Source organism: Lepidochelys olivacea (assembly GCF_965140295.1).
Source record: "Lepidochelys olivacea isolate rLepOli2 genome assembly, chromosome: 3".
In the NCBI taxonomy this organism is placed as follows: Eukaryota; Metazoa; Chordata; order Testudines; family Cheloniidae; genus Lepidochelys; species Lepidochelys olivacea.
Window position 1 is genome coordinate 211,154,288 of NC_140413.1, and position 12,863 is coordinate 211,167,150.

General features: G+C 54.0%; 1 protein-coding gene across 7 annotated transcripts in view; it reads right to left on the minus strand.

The window, feature by feature from the left end:
• Positions 1-2,098: 2,098 nt before the first annotated feature.
• Positions 2,099-12,863, minus strand: part of NINL (ninein like) — a gene marked incomplete at its 5' end in the record, with an annotated part of 70,759 nt that continues 59,994 nt past the window's right edge. For 6 of the 7 annotated variants that reach the window (XM_084624042.1, XM_084624039.1, XM_084624044.1 and 3 more), the window contains 7 exons: positions 2,099-2,948; positions 5,064-5,177; positions 6,674-6,886; positions 9,061-9,174; positions 9,814-10,098; positions 11,211-11,280; positions 12,005-12,109. In XM_084624042.1, the coding sequence (XP_084480168.1) occupies positions 2,757-2,948; positions 5,064-5,177; positions 6,674-6,886; positions 9,061-9,174; positions 9,814-10,098; positions 11,211-11,280; positions 12,005-12,109 (1,093 nt within the window). In that variant the 3' untranslated portion in view covers positions 2,099-2,756. Of the gene's footprint in view, positions 2,949-2,972; positions 3,062-5,063; positions 5,178-6,673; positions 6,887-9,060; positions 9,175-9,813; positions 10,099-11,210; positions 11,281-12,004; positions 12,110-12,863 lie in introns of those variants that run through there. The other variant, XM_084624041.1, reaches the window with a different exon arrangement.

A 12,863-nucleotide genomic window follows, 5' to 3' on the forward strand; every position in this document is an offset into this window, starting at 1 on the left:
CTGAGCTGCTCCCCCACCACCGACAGTGCTGATAGGCTCCTCGGTGGCCTGCTGGGAGCACTTGCGTCCTCCCCCAACCAGCCTCCACAGCCTGACACGGAGGGGCGCTCTAGGTCTGTGTAACTGGCCTGGCAGAGAAACGGGAGGAAATGAAGGTAAAGCTTTTGACCCTGCCCCAGGAAGGAGGAGGATGAGTGAGTGAGGCTGTCGCCAGAAATAATGCCCGGAACAGCTGGTAAACCCCCTACGACCCCGCCTGGCAGGAAAGTGCTGCGAAAGAGGTTTTTTAAACAAAACCAAGCAGCAGAAGAGGGATGAGGTACTTAGGTTACAAGCAGAGAACTGTGGAGTTCACAGGTAACTTTGCAGATAGAAGAGAGGCCCTGGTTAGAGATGGGTTCCTTGTGCGCCACACGGCTCCAGCTTACAGGAGAGAGTGGGGAGAAACAGCGCTACCCTTAGAGCCATACCTCCAAACGGCCAGGGCAGGAAAGGATCCAACCCCTGACAGCCACTCGTGCAGACCAGCTGCCCAGCCTCCCACTTAGGAACACAAGAAGCAGCAGCAGCATGTGCCGTGACTGAGGCCGTAGAGACGCTCAGCGAAGAGGAGGATACTGGCAGGGGCACATGAGCAGATCCAGACTCTCCATGCACATGCATCGCACAAGGCGGCTACCAGCCACTCACCTGCCAGGTTTGAGCTAATACCAGAGCTGCAATGACCAATCCGATGCCTGCTGGATTGTGAAGTCAGCTGCAATGTAGTCCCAGACACATTGCAAATGCACAATGGACAAACTGCACCTGTCACTGGAGGACCATGGCACTACGCTCTCCCAGGGGCTAGCTAGTCACCCAGCACAGGGACTGATGGGCCAAAGAACCAAGACTCTCCCAGCCCCGCAGAGGACAGACAGGGCATAGAAGAGATTAAGAGAACACCATGCTAGGCAGGCAGCCCCTACAACAAAGGAGACAAGGACCTGAGGTCACTATGCGCAGGTGACCAGGTCTGAGTCCAGCCATTGAACAGCAACACAAAGCAATAGCCAGAGGCAGCAGCCCAAGCTGCAGTGGGACAGATGTCTTACAAGGTAGCTACAGACTCAGGACAGCGGTGGAGACTCAACCAAGGACAACTGCGAAGTAGCAGCAGACAAGTCCAAGGCCAGGACCAGGAAGACTTAGAATGAGCCACAGCATCAGCTGGCCTGACGTCGGGGAGTCAGAAGAAACGAGGTACAGGAGCAACACAGAAGGCGAACAGAATGCCCCCCTGCATCCTCAGAATGAAGGCAGCAACGGGGTGAAAGCAAGTCCCCCACCCAGAGCGAGACCATAAACAAGAAGTGGGAGACTGCTTTCACAACCAGCACACTTGAAGGACCAATGCCTAACAGGCCACAATGGGCTGTGGTAAAGGCCATATCCCTAGACCAGGTGATGTACTAGCAACCCCAGCAAGTCAGCAAATGCTTGTACAAAAGACACCACACACAAAAAATTCGGAAAGGAAAGATGGAGCAGCCTGCATGGAACTTGGAGGGAGGAGCACAGGTTACAGGAGGGAGAAGACTGGAGGCAGCGCTGGAAGTCCATCTGTGTGCACAGGGCTGGAGTGCTGTTGGCCGTTGCAGCGTTTCTGTAAATAGTTCTCTCAGTAAAGAGCCATTTTAGCTTACAAGTATGGAGTCCTCATGTCCTCTCAGTTCTGCATGCTGGGTAACCACATGAGTGACTCCATATTTGTAAACTAAAGCCCCAGTGCTCTAATTAGTTAATTCTGCACGCCCCCTCGCTCCCTGCCCACAGGGCCCTAGTGCTGCAGCACTGAAGAGGGGAAGGAGCAGAGATGAGCCAAGCCATATTTCACAGGAGAGGAGCAGGGAGCAAAGCGACTCCTCTGACAGCCAAGGCAGAGAACAAGGAGAGGTCGCTCCATTGTGCCAGCTCTCCTGCTTGCCGTTGCAGCTGGGCCAGGGCCTGCACTCTTGACTTGACGTAAGCGAGGGTCTGTGTGTCCTAGAATCCAAGGGAAGCTGTAAGGCCGGGCAGAGCCAAATCCCAGGGGAAATAAAATCAACCCAGAAACCAATGGTAAAAATGTAATTTTAATATTAAAACCATTTCCCATTCCAAGTGACCCGAAAGCAGAAGACCCTACAAATAGAGCAGGTCCTTCCACTTCCAGCAGCATGGGCCACTGAACGACAGCCAGGACTTAGGGGTGAAGAGTATTTTCTCTGTGTATAAAACTGTGTGTGTACAACACAAACTGCCAGTGTGCAGACAAACTCAGAGGGCACGTTGCAATTACCGTAAATACCATCTGGCCCCAAGACAGACCCGCGCTGCAGAGAGCTTCCTTCTATCGTCTGGAATGGCCTGAACGGCGTTCAAGCATTCAATGCTTTCCCACTGAAAAAACAGGGCATGTTTCTCTTATGGCCATTATCCCTTCTCCCCAGCTCCCTGAGAGATCTCAGCAAGCCCTTTCCCCTACTGGGCACAGCTGGGGAAGGCACATACGGTGTCCCCACCCACCACTAACCCTGCCTATCCCAGCGGCAGACGGGAGTTCACCATGACCCAGTTGTGCAGGCCCCAGCCGAAAGAGCTTTGCACTTTCCACTAGGCCAGGCCGGGATCCCCTGTAGCACAGCTGCTCCCAGGCTGAGATAATGGAGTGCAGCGACAGGTGTCCGCTGCTGATTGTCCTTCCAGCTGCAGCCAAACCCGGCACCGGGGCCCATTCACACGCTGAGAGATGCCTGCGCCATTCTTCTAATCAGTTGGGTTAGGGCTGAGAGTTTTTCCTCCAGGGCCAAGTTCTTTTTCTCAGCATTTTTCTGCCTCTGCTCAGTGGCCTGCAGAGCTTTCACCAGCTGCGCGTTCTCCACGTACAGGTCTTTCAGCAGCAGGTCACACTTAACGTTTCTGTCACGCTGGAAAGCAGGAGGAAGCAGCTTTAGGTCAACAGCCATTCTGTGTTAGCGATCCAGTCGTGGAGCATGCAGCCCTGCACGAACTCCCCTAGGGGTCAGGCTCTAGGCCTCATCTTGTTTGGTAAAAATAATTGTTACAGAATCAGATGGAGCCACAATTAACAGGTACTCCCCGGCTCTTCACCTGGACAATGGGGCAGGCTTTTGATGCCAGGAGAGCGGCCCTCTGATGCCCATCGCTGCCCAGCTGCTCTAACTAGAACCCGATTTCTTATCCAGCCTCCTCTGAGCACAGACAGGGTCCTGTACAGAGAAGCTCGTCATCCCAACTCGACTGACATTCCACATACTGCCATGGGGCTCTCTCCCCAGCACTAAGCCCAGGCACTGGGGCGAGATAAGGAGGAGTGCAGGGAGATGAACTCCACCCCTCCAATCCAGAGCCAGGATGTGGGGCTACCCCCCATAGCACCTCCCCTCTGCGGCTGCTACTCCACCCTAAGGGCGGGAGCAGAATGCACAGCCCCTCTGTGGTGGCTGAGCAGGGCACTGAAGCCAACGGAGTCTGCATCGGGGAAGAGCATCTTTGCACATGGACTCACCAGCCGAGCGAGGAGAGCTTTAAACTACGCGACAAAAGCCCCAGGCAAGTATAACAAAAGGTGCCTGTAACAGAGGACTAAATGTTGGGGGCAAATGGAACATTACACTGGGGTCATAGGAGCAACAGGAGGGGGAAAAATCAGTGGGGGAATCTGCTCAAAATTTTACATGTCTATACACACATGCAAGGAGTCTGGGAATAAACAGGAAGAATGAGAAGCCTTAGTCTAGAGGCTAAATGATGACTTAATTGGTATCACAGAGAGTACACGTATAAAACGTGCAGATCACACCAAGCTGGGAGAGGCTGCCAGCACTTTGGAGGACAGGACTGGAATTCACAATGATCTTGATAAATTTGAGAACTGGTCAGATATCAACAAGATGAAATGCACTAAAGAGAAGTGCAAAGTACTGCACTTAGGAAGGAAAAATCAAATGCACAGCTCCAAATGGTGGAGGATAGCTAGCTAGGTCGTAGTGCTGCTGAAGAGAATCTGGAGGTTTTATAGCGTATCCCCGTTTGAATATGAGTCAACAATGTGATGCAGCTGGGGGTGTATTCGCAAGAGTGCTGCATGTAAGTCACGGGAGGTAACCGTCCTGCTGTAATCGGCGCTGGTGAGGCCTCAGCTGGCGCACTGTGTCCAGTTCTGGGCGCTACACTTTAGGAAGGAGGTGGATAAATTGGAGAGAGTGCAGAGGAGAGCAAGGGAGATTTAGGTTAGAGATTTGGGGGGAGGGATAGCTCAGTGGTTTGAGCATTGGCCTGCTAAACCCAGGGTTGTGAAGTTCAATCCTTGAGGGGACCACTTGGGATCTGGGGCAAAAATTGGGGATTGGTCCTCCTTTGAGCAGGGGGTTGGACTAGACGACCTCCTGAGGTCCCTTCCAACCCTGGTATTCTATGATTAGGAAAAACTTTCTAACTCTCAGGGGAGTTAAGCTCTGGAACAGGCTTCCAAGGGAGGCTAGACAAACCCATCAGGGAGGGTCTGGGTTTACTTGGTCCTGCCTCAGCGCAGGGGGCTGGACTAGCTGAGCTCTTGAGGTTCCCTTCAGCCCATCATTTCTGTGAATCTAAGAACACAGACCCATGGCCCACTCTCAGCTAACGCCAAATTGACCTTGCAACCCCATCCTGCAGAGGCCAGTTTTGTGGTCTGGTGGCACACAGGCAAGGCCCCCTCCTCTGGCCATGATGGCTCCTGAGGACCCGGGGCGGGCTGCAATATATGGGATATAGCTGTCTCTGAACCCTGCACCCAGCCAGCCTAGCAGAGACCCCTCCGCAGCGGGATGGAGGGGAACAGTGCTGCAGAATGGAGCAGAGATTCATCCGGTGAACACCCAGCCTGGCACACTTGCGGGTGGGGGTTTGATCTGGGCCGACAGCAAAAACAAAACCAGAGGTGCCTCCGACAGGCACAAATGGCAGCTCCTGACAACTCAGCCCCTCCCTCGGCCCTTCACAGCCAGGCACTCAATGGCTAAGGCCCCTCTATCACTAACCTGCTCCTGGAGCTGGGTCACCTTTTCCTGTAGCATCATCTGCATGCTCCCCACATCCCGTTCCAGCTCCTCTGTCCTCTCCTCCCTTGTTCTGAGCAGCCTCTCGTGTTCCTCCTGCAATGCACGGCAACAAAGGCACATCAGGTCTCAGCCCCAAACCACCCCAGCACTCACCAGGGAGCCGCACCCGGCACCGTGCATGCCTGGCAGGTTTTCCATTAGCCATTGCTCCTGTCGGGCACTGGCTGAACTGGCGGTCACCTGTGAATGAAACCCCTGTGACTGCTAATGCAGACACCCATCTGCTGCTCCTCGTCCTTCCCTTCCTCCTCCCCCAGGCGTGAGCTCATTCCCCTCTACACACTGTCTAAACCTAGCGTGTGAGTTCTCGGAGGCAGGGACTGTGTTTGTATTTGCACATACAGCACCTAGCACAATGGGGCCACGATCCCCGGCGGGACCTTAGAAATGAGGGATAATAAGGCCTGGTCTAGGCTAGGAAATTCGATCAGTATAACCATGTTGCTCAGGGGTTTGAACAATCCACAGCCTGAGCGGCGCCGTTAACCTGAACTAACCCCCAGTGCAAACATCGATTCTCCTGTCGATCCAACTCCCACCTCTTGGGGAGGTGCAGGACCTGCGCTCCCACTGGCGTAGGTAGCATCTCCCTGGAGCGCTCAGCAACATCGCTGCAGCCTTGTAAATGTAGACAGGCCCAAAGTTAAATGAAGTGGCAGAGATAGGACTGAATGAGTTTTATGTGGAAGCTCTTAGGGATTAACACAAAACCTTTAAAGGATGCCGGGTGAACTTTACAGCAATGTCTTCAAAAGTAATTGTTTTGAGTGGAGATTCCTTCCCCAAAGGCAGGGACCATGACCTGGGAAGCTCTGTTTTGACGTTTCCCTGGGTTCGATTTCCATTGCTGGCATTACCTGCTGGGCTCGCTTTTCATTCTTTTCCGTTTTATTTTGCTCTGTCTGATTTAATCGGAACATTTTGAAACTGGGACTGAAGCGACACACCCTGAGACCAGCCCGATGGAACCAAGCACAATTGCCCACTGGCTTAGTAGCAGGGGTCGCCAAGCACATGTCACTCCTGTACCCCTCACCCAGCACTAGCTCCCCACTCCACAGTCTCCGGCGTTCCCCCAGTGGACACAAACAGGCGTACGGCCTCTCACCATGGCAAGCCCTGTTCCTGGAAGCGGGACGAAGCTCAGCAGTCTGCATGCAAAGGTTTGTTTCCCAGCGTTTGGGACACAGCGCAATGAAAAGGCTGCACTCGGGGAGTTTGAATTAACACAATGGATTGCGCTTTGTGTTAGATTTTTAAGATTAATGGTATGTCCCATGACTGAGCTCTTACATTGCCCTTTTCGCCACAGATCTCAAAGCACCTTACAAAGGCAGCGAAGTATCATCCTCCTCATTCATCAGATGGGGAAACTGAGGCACAGAGCAGGGGCGTGACTTGCCCATGGTCAACCCAGAGGCTGGCAGCAGAGCCAGGAACAGACCCCAGATTTCAAGTCCCAGGCCAGCGGCCTCTCCATTGGGTCACACTGCCTAAGCTGATGAGAAATCTCTGCACCTGCTTCTTACCTGAAAGGCGGCCAGTTGCCTGCTCGCCTGCTCGGCCTGGAAGCTGAGGTTTTCTTGTAGCTGCTGAACTTTCCGCTGTTCTTCTGCCCACCTACTTTGCAGCTGGGCGAGGCAGTCCCTGGGGACTGTGCTTTCCAGCTGGTCCTTTAGCAGCTGCAGCTCCTGCCTGTGCTGAGACTGGGCTAGGCTCAGTCTCGTGTTGGCTTCTAATAACTACAGCACAAGAGAAAAATGAAGACAGAGGCACCGTTTCACAGCAGAAGACAGCAACAGAGTCACAAAGGGTGGGGATTTAGGGGTGCTCCCAGCTAACCCACAGTGCAGAAAGAGGCTCACTGATCATCCCGGGGCCTGGTGCAATGAGAACTGGATGTACTCCTGTTGTAAGATAGCAGTGTAACCTACATGCCTGAGCCATGCTCCGGGGTGAGGTCACTGAGGCCAGAAAGGCTGGCCGGGGCCAGGGGACTCCCACTGGTATTTCAATGATCATGTACAGACAACCAGAAGGACATTAGCCATTGGCTTCCTCGACAAGACAGAACATCAATGCAACACTGTCAGACACGGCTGGTCCTGCTGTATGTTGTTAATCAGCAGGACTACCCGCTCCTGGACTGAGAGAGCACCTCCAGAACGTGCCACTCGCTGCAGGGGGGGAGACGAGGTCACTTTGTCCCAGCCCTGTGGGAGCTGCCCTTTCGTCCGTCACAAGAGCAGAACCGATGCACCAGGCCTGCCTGCAAGAGGCCATCAGTAACAGGTGTAAGGCCTGTGACTAGAGAACTGAGACCCTGACACACTGGGAAAGGTTAGGGTTGCTCTTGTTGGTCTGTTCTGAGACTGACGACGGTTCCTCTGTCTGTGAGCTGAGACAGGCTGGGTTCAGAGACGGCTGGAGGATTCCCATTGAGCAGAAGGCTGTGGGTGCCTGGGGAGTTCACCCCAGAGCGACCTCTCATGTCGGAGAAGGGCGCCTGGTGACCCTGTTTGCCGGTTTTGTCGTTTTCCTGCTCCAAGTTATAACTCTTGGGCATGTGGCCTGGAGGGCCCCAGCCATCTTTGGGGTTTAGCCACGCGTCCAAGACCGCCCAGGAGCTGGTGGCTGCCTGCACATCAGGCACCATCTCCTCTGGTTCTCATCCCCCCGAGGGAGGGGGCTTCTCCCAACACCTGGCAGTTGTCTCTAACCCCCCCTCAGTTGGAGCCGTTCCCTGCCAACATGAGCCAACCCCCCCGCTCACGCCCAGTGATGAGCTGCCAAAATCTTAACAACAGGTGCCCTCCTCACCCCACCAGGGGGTCGTTGCCCACCCCCGCCCCGGGACTCCTGCCCCATCCAACCCCCCTGCGTTCCTTGACGCCCCCCCCCGACCCCTGCCCGATCCACCCCCCTCCCCTGTCCCCTGACTGCCCCCAGAACCGGGCAGGAGGGTCTCGTGGGCCACCGTAGTGGGCACCCACCCCACCCCTAAGAGCCAGAGGCACCTGCCAGGGGGTGAGGAGGGGAGTCCCGGCGGTGCTTACCTGGGGCAGCTCCCAGGAAGCATCTGGCAGGTCCCCCTGGCTCCTAGGGGCGGGGGAGCACAGCTGGGGGGGAGCAGGAGGAGCGGCCGTTCCCCCCACTGATCACATCAAAAGTGGCACCTTAGGCGCCAACTCCCTGGGTGCTCCGGGGCTGGAGCACCACGGGGAAAATTTGGTGGGTGCAGAGCCCCCACCGGCAGCTCCCTGCCCCGCGCCTGGCCCCAGCTCACCTCCACTCCGCCTCCTCCCCCGAACCCACCGCCCCGCTCTGCTTCTCTACCCCTCCTCTCCCCCCGGCTTCCCGCGAATCAGCTGTTCGGCCGGAAGCCGGGAGGGCTGAGAAGCAGGCGGTGGCTTCGCACTCAGGCCGAGGGAGGCAGACGGGAGCTGGGGCAGGGAGCGGTTCCCCTGCGTGCTCCCTCCGCCCCGGGTTACCTGCTGCAGCGCGGGCGGCCCTCCTCGCGCCCCCCTTCAGGGGAGGAGGCGGAGCGGAGGTGGGCTGGGAGCTGCCGGTGGGTGCTCTGCACCCACCAAATTTTCCCCGTGGGGGCTCCAGGGCTGGAGCACCCCTGGAGTCGGCGCCTAAGGAGCCACTTTTGGCCAGTTAAATTTAGAAGCCCTTTTAGAACCGGTTCTCCCTCGTGGGAGCTTCTAAAAGAGCTTCTAAATTTAACAGCCGGTTCTAGCGAGCCGGTGCGAACCGGCTCCAGCTCCCCACAGGGATGGCTTGTACCACAGCGGTTGCTAGCAGGGAGCAGGTACTGCAATTATAGCTGGCTCCTTGCACCCAGGCCTCTCCCCACATGCAGCCAAGGACCAGCCACCACCCAGCCCAGCCTGCAGCTGCATCGAGTCCGTACCTGACCCTGGCTTTCCTCCAGCTCCTCTCTGAGCTGTGCGGTCATTAGCCGCAGCGTCTGGCACTCCTGCGCCGCGCACTCCAGTCCCATCTCCAGGTCCTGCCCCTGGCTGACCTGTTAGGCAAAGGGTGGGGGGCGCCCGTGAGCGTGGAACCCACAGACCAGCCTTCTGGGCAGGACACGGCTATTTCTTGGGTTCCTGCGCTCGTTTCCGTGGACATGAACGAAGCCCTGCGCCCTCCTCCTGGTCCCAGGGTGCCTGTGTCGCGGCACATCCATCAGCCTGGCGCGTGGCAACGTCATTCACAGACCTGCCAGCTGGGATTTTTAAAGCCTTGAGGCTCAGCCTAGCAGTGGCTAAACTCCCCAGTGACTGCAATGGGCGCAGAGCCAGCCCAAGGCTGGGGGCTTGTGTCAATCCTGCTCGCCAGCCCCAGAGACAACAGGCCAAACTGCCCACAGGCGTGTCGTGTCCAACCGTGCTGGAGCAGCACCACGCAGGGAATTGCAAACTTAACCCCACAGAGCAGCCATAGGTTTGTGGCCAGGCAGGGCCAGATGCCCCTCGCTAGCAGCGCTGCAAATCCCTTTCGAAGAGACCCAGGCGGGCACCACAAACTAGTACGGGTTGCTTCTTTTCCCTCTGCACCACTGCCAGGCTGCACCCCGCACCCCCCGAGAGAGGAGGAGCTCCACCCCACCCAGGACAACCTAAGCCCAGGCTGTCGATTTAACACCCCGCTGAGATCTCACCTTCTCTCTGGACCCCCTGAGCTGCTGTTGGAGCAGCTCCCTCTCTCGCTGCCATGCTGACTGATGCTGACCGTACTCCAGCTTCAGTTTACTTGACGTCGCTTGCAGTTGCTTGGCAACAGCAGCTTCCTCTTCTTTCTGGCTCACCGTCTGGGCCAGTCTCTGGTTCAGCAGCTGGATTGTACTGTGGCTGGTCTCGCTCTGGAGGCTGAGGTCCGACAGCTGGCTACTCAGCTGCAGGGTCCTGGCATTTAGCCGGCAGATCTCCTGCTTGTACGTCTTGTTCTGAAGGGGAAGATTGGGGGGCGTCGGGGCCATGCACAGAAGAGGATGTGGACGTTGGTGATGGATTCACACAGATTCACCTGGGTGTCTTTACACAGTCAGAATTAAAGCATCCCAAGACAAGCCCCTTTCACAATGGCAACAACTCGTTCACACGCTAACTGGGGGGAGTTTACGTGGCCGCCCCGGCGAAGTGTGATGGGAGGGTGTGTCAAGAGAGTGCACGGCGACCCTCTCTCAAGAGAAGCCGTGCACAGTAGCTCTGCAGGAAGTTAATTCCTTGGAACAAGGGGAGTCATTCTGGGGATAACGCACATTTGTTTTCATCTCCAGCAATGAAAGACCCCTGAAAGCCCAATCCTCAGTTTGGCTGCGGAGCCTTTACAGATGCTGCGGTGCGAAGAAGCTAGAGAGAACACCTGACAAAGCCTCAGCAGGCTATTCAAATCACCCCAACAAGCCCCAAAAACACGCAGTGTATTTTGCCCCCAACGCTGGCCTATGAGCGTGTTCCAGTGCTGCTTAGTAGCTAATTGTGCATCATTCTCTCTGCGTATCTAAAGGTCTTAGCCACGAATCCACAAGTCTCAGAGGGAGACAGGAAAAAAAAGCAAGCCAAAATTTAAAGTGATTAGTGATTTGTGGGGCCTCTTTTTGAGGCATTTTAGCAGAGAGATGACTTTTCGAAAGCAGGTGGCTCAGCGCTTTGTGATGATCCAGCTCCTTTTATGGGGCCTCAGCTAGTGAACCCAAAATTACTACTTGCTTTGAGATGGGGGAAAATTTCACACTCTCTAAACAATCTGAGACATGAAGAACATTTCCCATCCAGCTCTCCTGAAATGCTCAAAGTCATCTAAAGGACTTGGGTGCTTGATTCCCATTAAAATAGGTGGGAACAGGGTGTCCTAAACCCCCCAGCCTGCTTTGAAACCAAGTTGAAGTCAGCAGGGCGAGTCCAGAGACAAGTTAATTAATGCACAGATCCAAGTGTTTGCTCAAAACACCTTGCATGTTATACACAGGATGCTCCTTCTCTGCCCCTCTTTGCCTTGCTAAATCCTTAAGCAGAAGGGCTAATTAAGTGCCGTATAGCATTAGTAGGTTCTTACCAATTGATTTAACTCTTCTGTCTCAGATAGCACCGTCTCCTTCTCTCTTTGCAATTCATCAATTTGTTTCCTGTTGGAAGGGGAAACACATATCATTGCAAAGCATAGACCTCTTTTTGTAAAAGTACCTTCCCGGGCACAGAATGAACACCATGACAACACTGGTTTGGATTAAAAGAATGAGAATGGTTATTCTAGTCTGAGTAATCATGCCAGCATTAGCCCAGGACTCACAACATAACATTGTGCTAGCAATTTAGGCCAAGACTTTCAAACCTGACTAGTGATTTTAGGTGTCCAGCTGGACACATCTTAAAGGGACCTGATTTTCAGAGAGTACCAAGCAGCTGCCCTGTAAAAGTCGGGGACCCAAAAGTCATGGCTCACTCTTGGCCTTGAGTTCTTTGCTCAGTGAGCCTGCAGCCAACTGCCTGTGTTGGGAGCTGGTCAGACCTTCCCCAGAAGGTTGGGTTGGGCCAGAAGCGGTATCACCAATTGTCTCCAACCCCCTGGCACTCTGAAGCGTGGAGCCAGCCAGAACTCAATGACTGAGCTGACTTCACAACCAGATAGCAACTGAAATTCTGAGCTCAAAGCAGCCTCTCAAAGCCAGATCTGAATTGCTGTGTCACATCCCATTAGGATTTTTTGCACTGAATTATCAGTTTCTGGTGGATTTCCTGTTCAGACAATGGACTTGGGTATATTCCATTTCCGACAGAGGCTTTCGCTTTTAAGGAACTCAGACGAACATCTTCAGCAAACTGCTAAATGTTAGTGGGTTCTTTTCTTACCTTTGTTTATTACTTGCTTCTTCCACATCCTCCACTTCCTGTTGAAATCTCCCGAGTTTACTTCTCAGCAAAGTGTTATCTTCCAAGACCCTGTGCAGCTCCATTCTGCACACAAAGAAATTGTTATTTGGGGACCTGTAGCAGCCTGCCCCAGATTTCCTGTGTGACTTTGGACCAGTCACTTAGTCTCTCTGCGCCTCAGTTCCCCAGCTGTAAAATGGGGAGAATAATCCTTTGTCTTGCCAAATGAGACTGCACACTCCTTGGAGAGGAGTACCCCGCACACTGTGTGTCTGTCCGGTGCCTAGTCCACCGAGGCACCAGGCATCAACTGTAGGTTTGGGCTTTTGACCAGTCCAAAAATAATTGGTCATTTGACTGGCCAAATAATGGTCAAATATTTCAGAGCAGTAATTTTTTAGGACAGTAACAAAAAGCCTCCAATAAGTTTAGCCTCAGATCAATACTTATGCCTAATTACTGTACAATCAAAGGGGACTTACCTGAGTTATTGTAACTCAGAAAAATGCAAAACATAATGAAATGTAGCTCTAATAAATGAAAGAACGGCACCATGGGCCATCAGAAAGGAAGGCCGCTACCCACCTCCAGGCATTCTTGCTGGAATACTTGACCGGGCTCAAATAGTAGGTGGTCAATTGATATTATTTGACTAGTCAATTGACCGGCTTACCAAGCCTACTTTATTATAATGCAAATATTAAGCAGTGGCCATTTGAGGAGACCACACATAGGTAGGTTCAAAGCGACCTACCTATGATGGGAGTAGGTGCCACTCACTCTTTAATCCCAGACCAGGCTTCATTGCCAGTTGCCCAATTCAGTCTTTGTTGGAGTG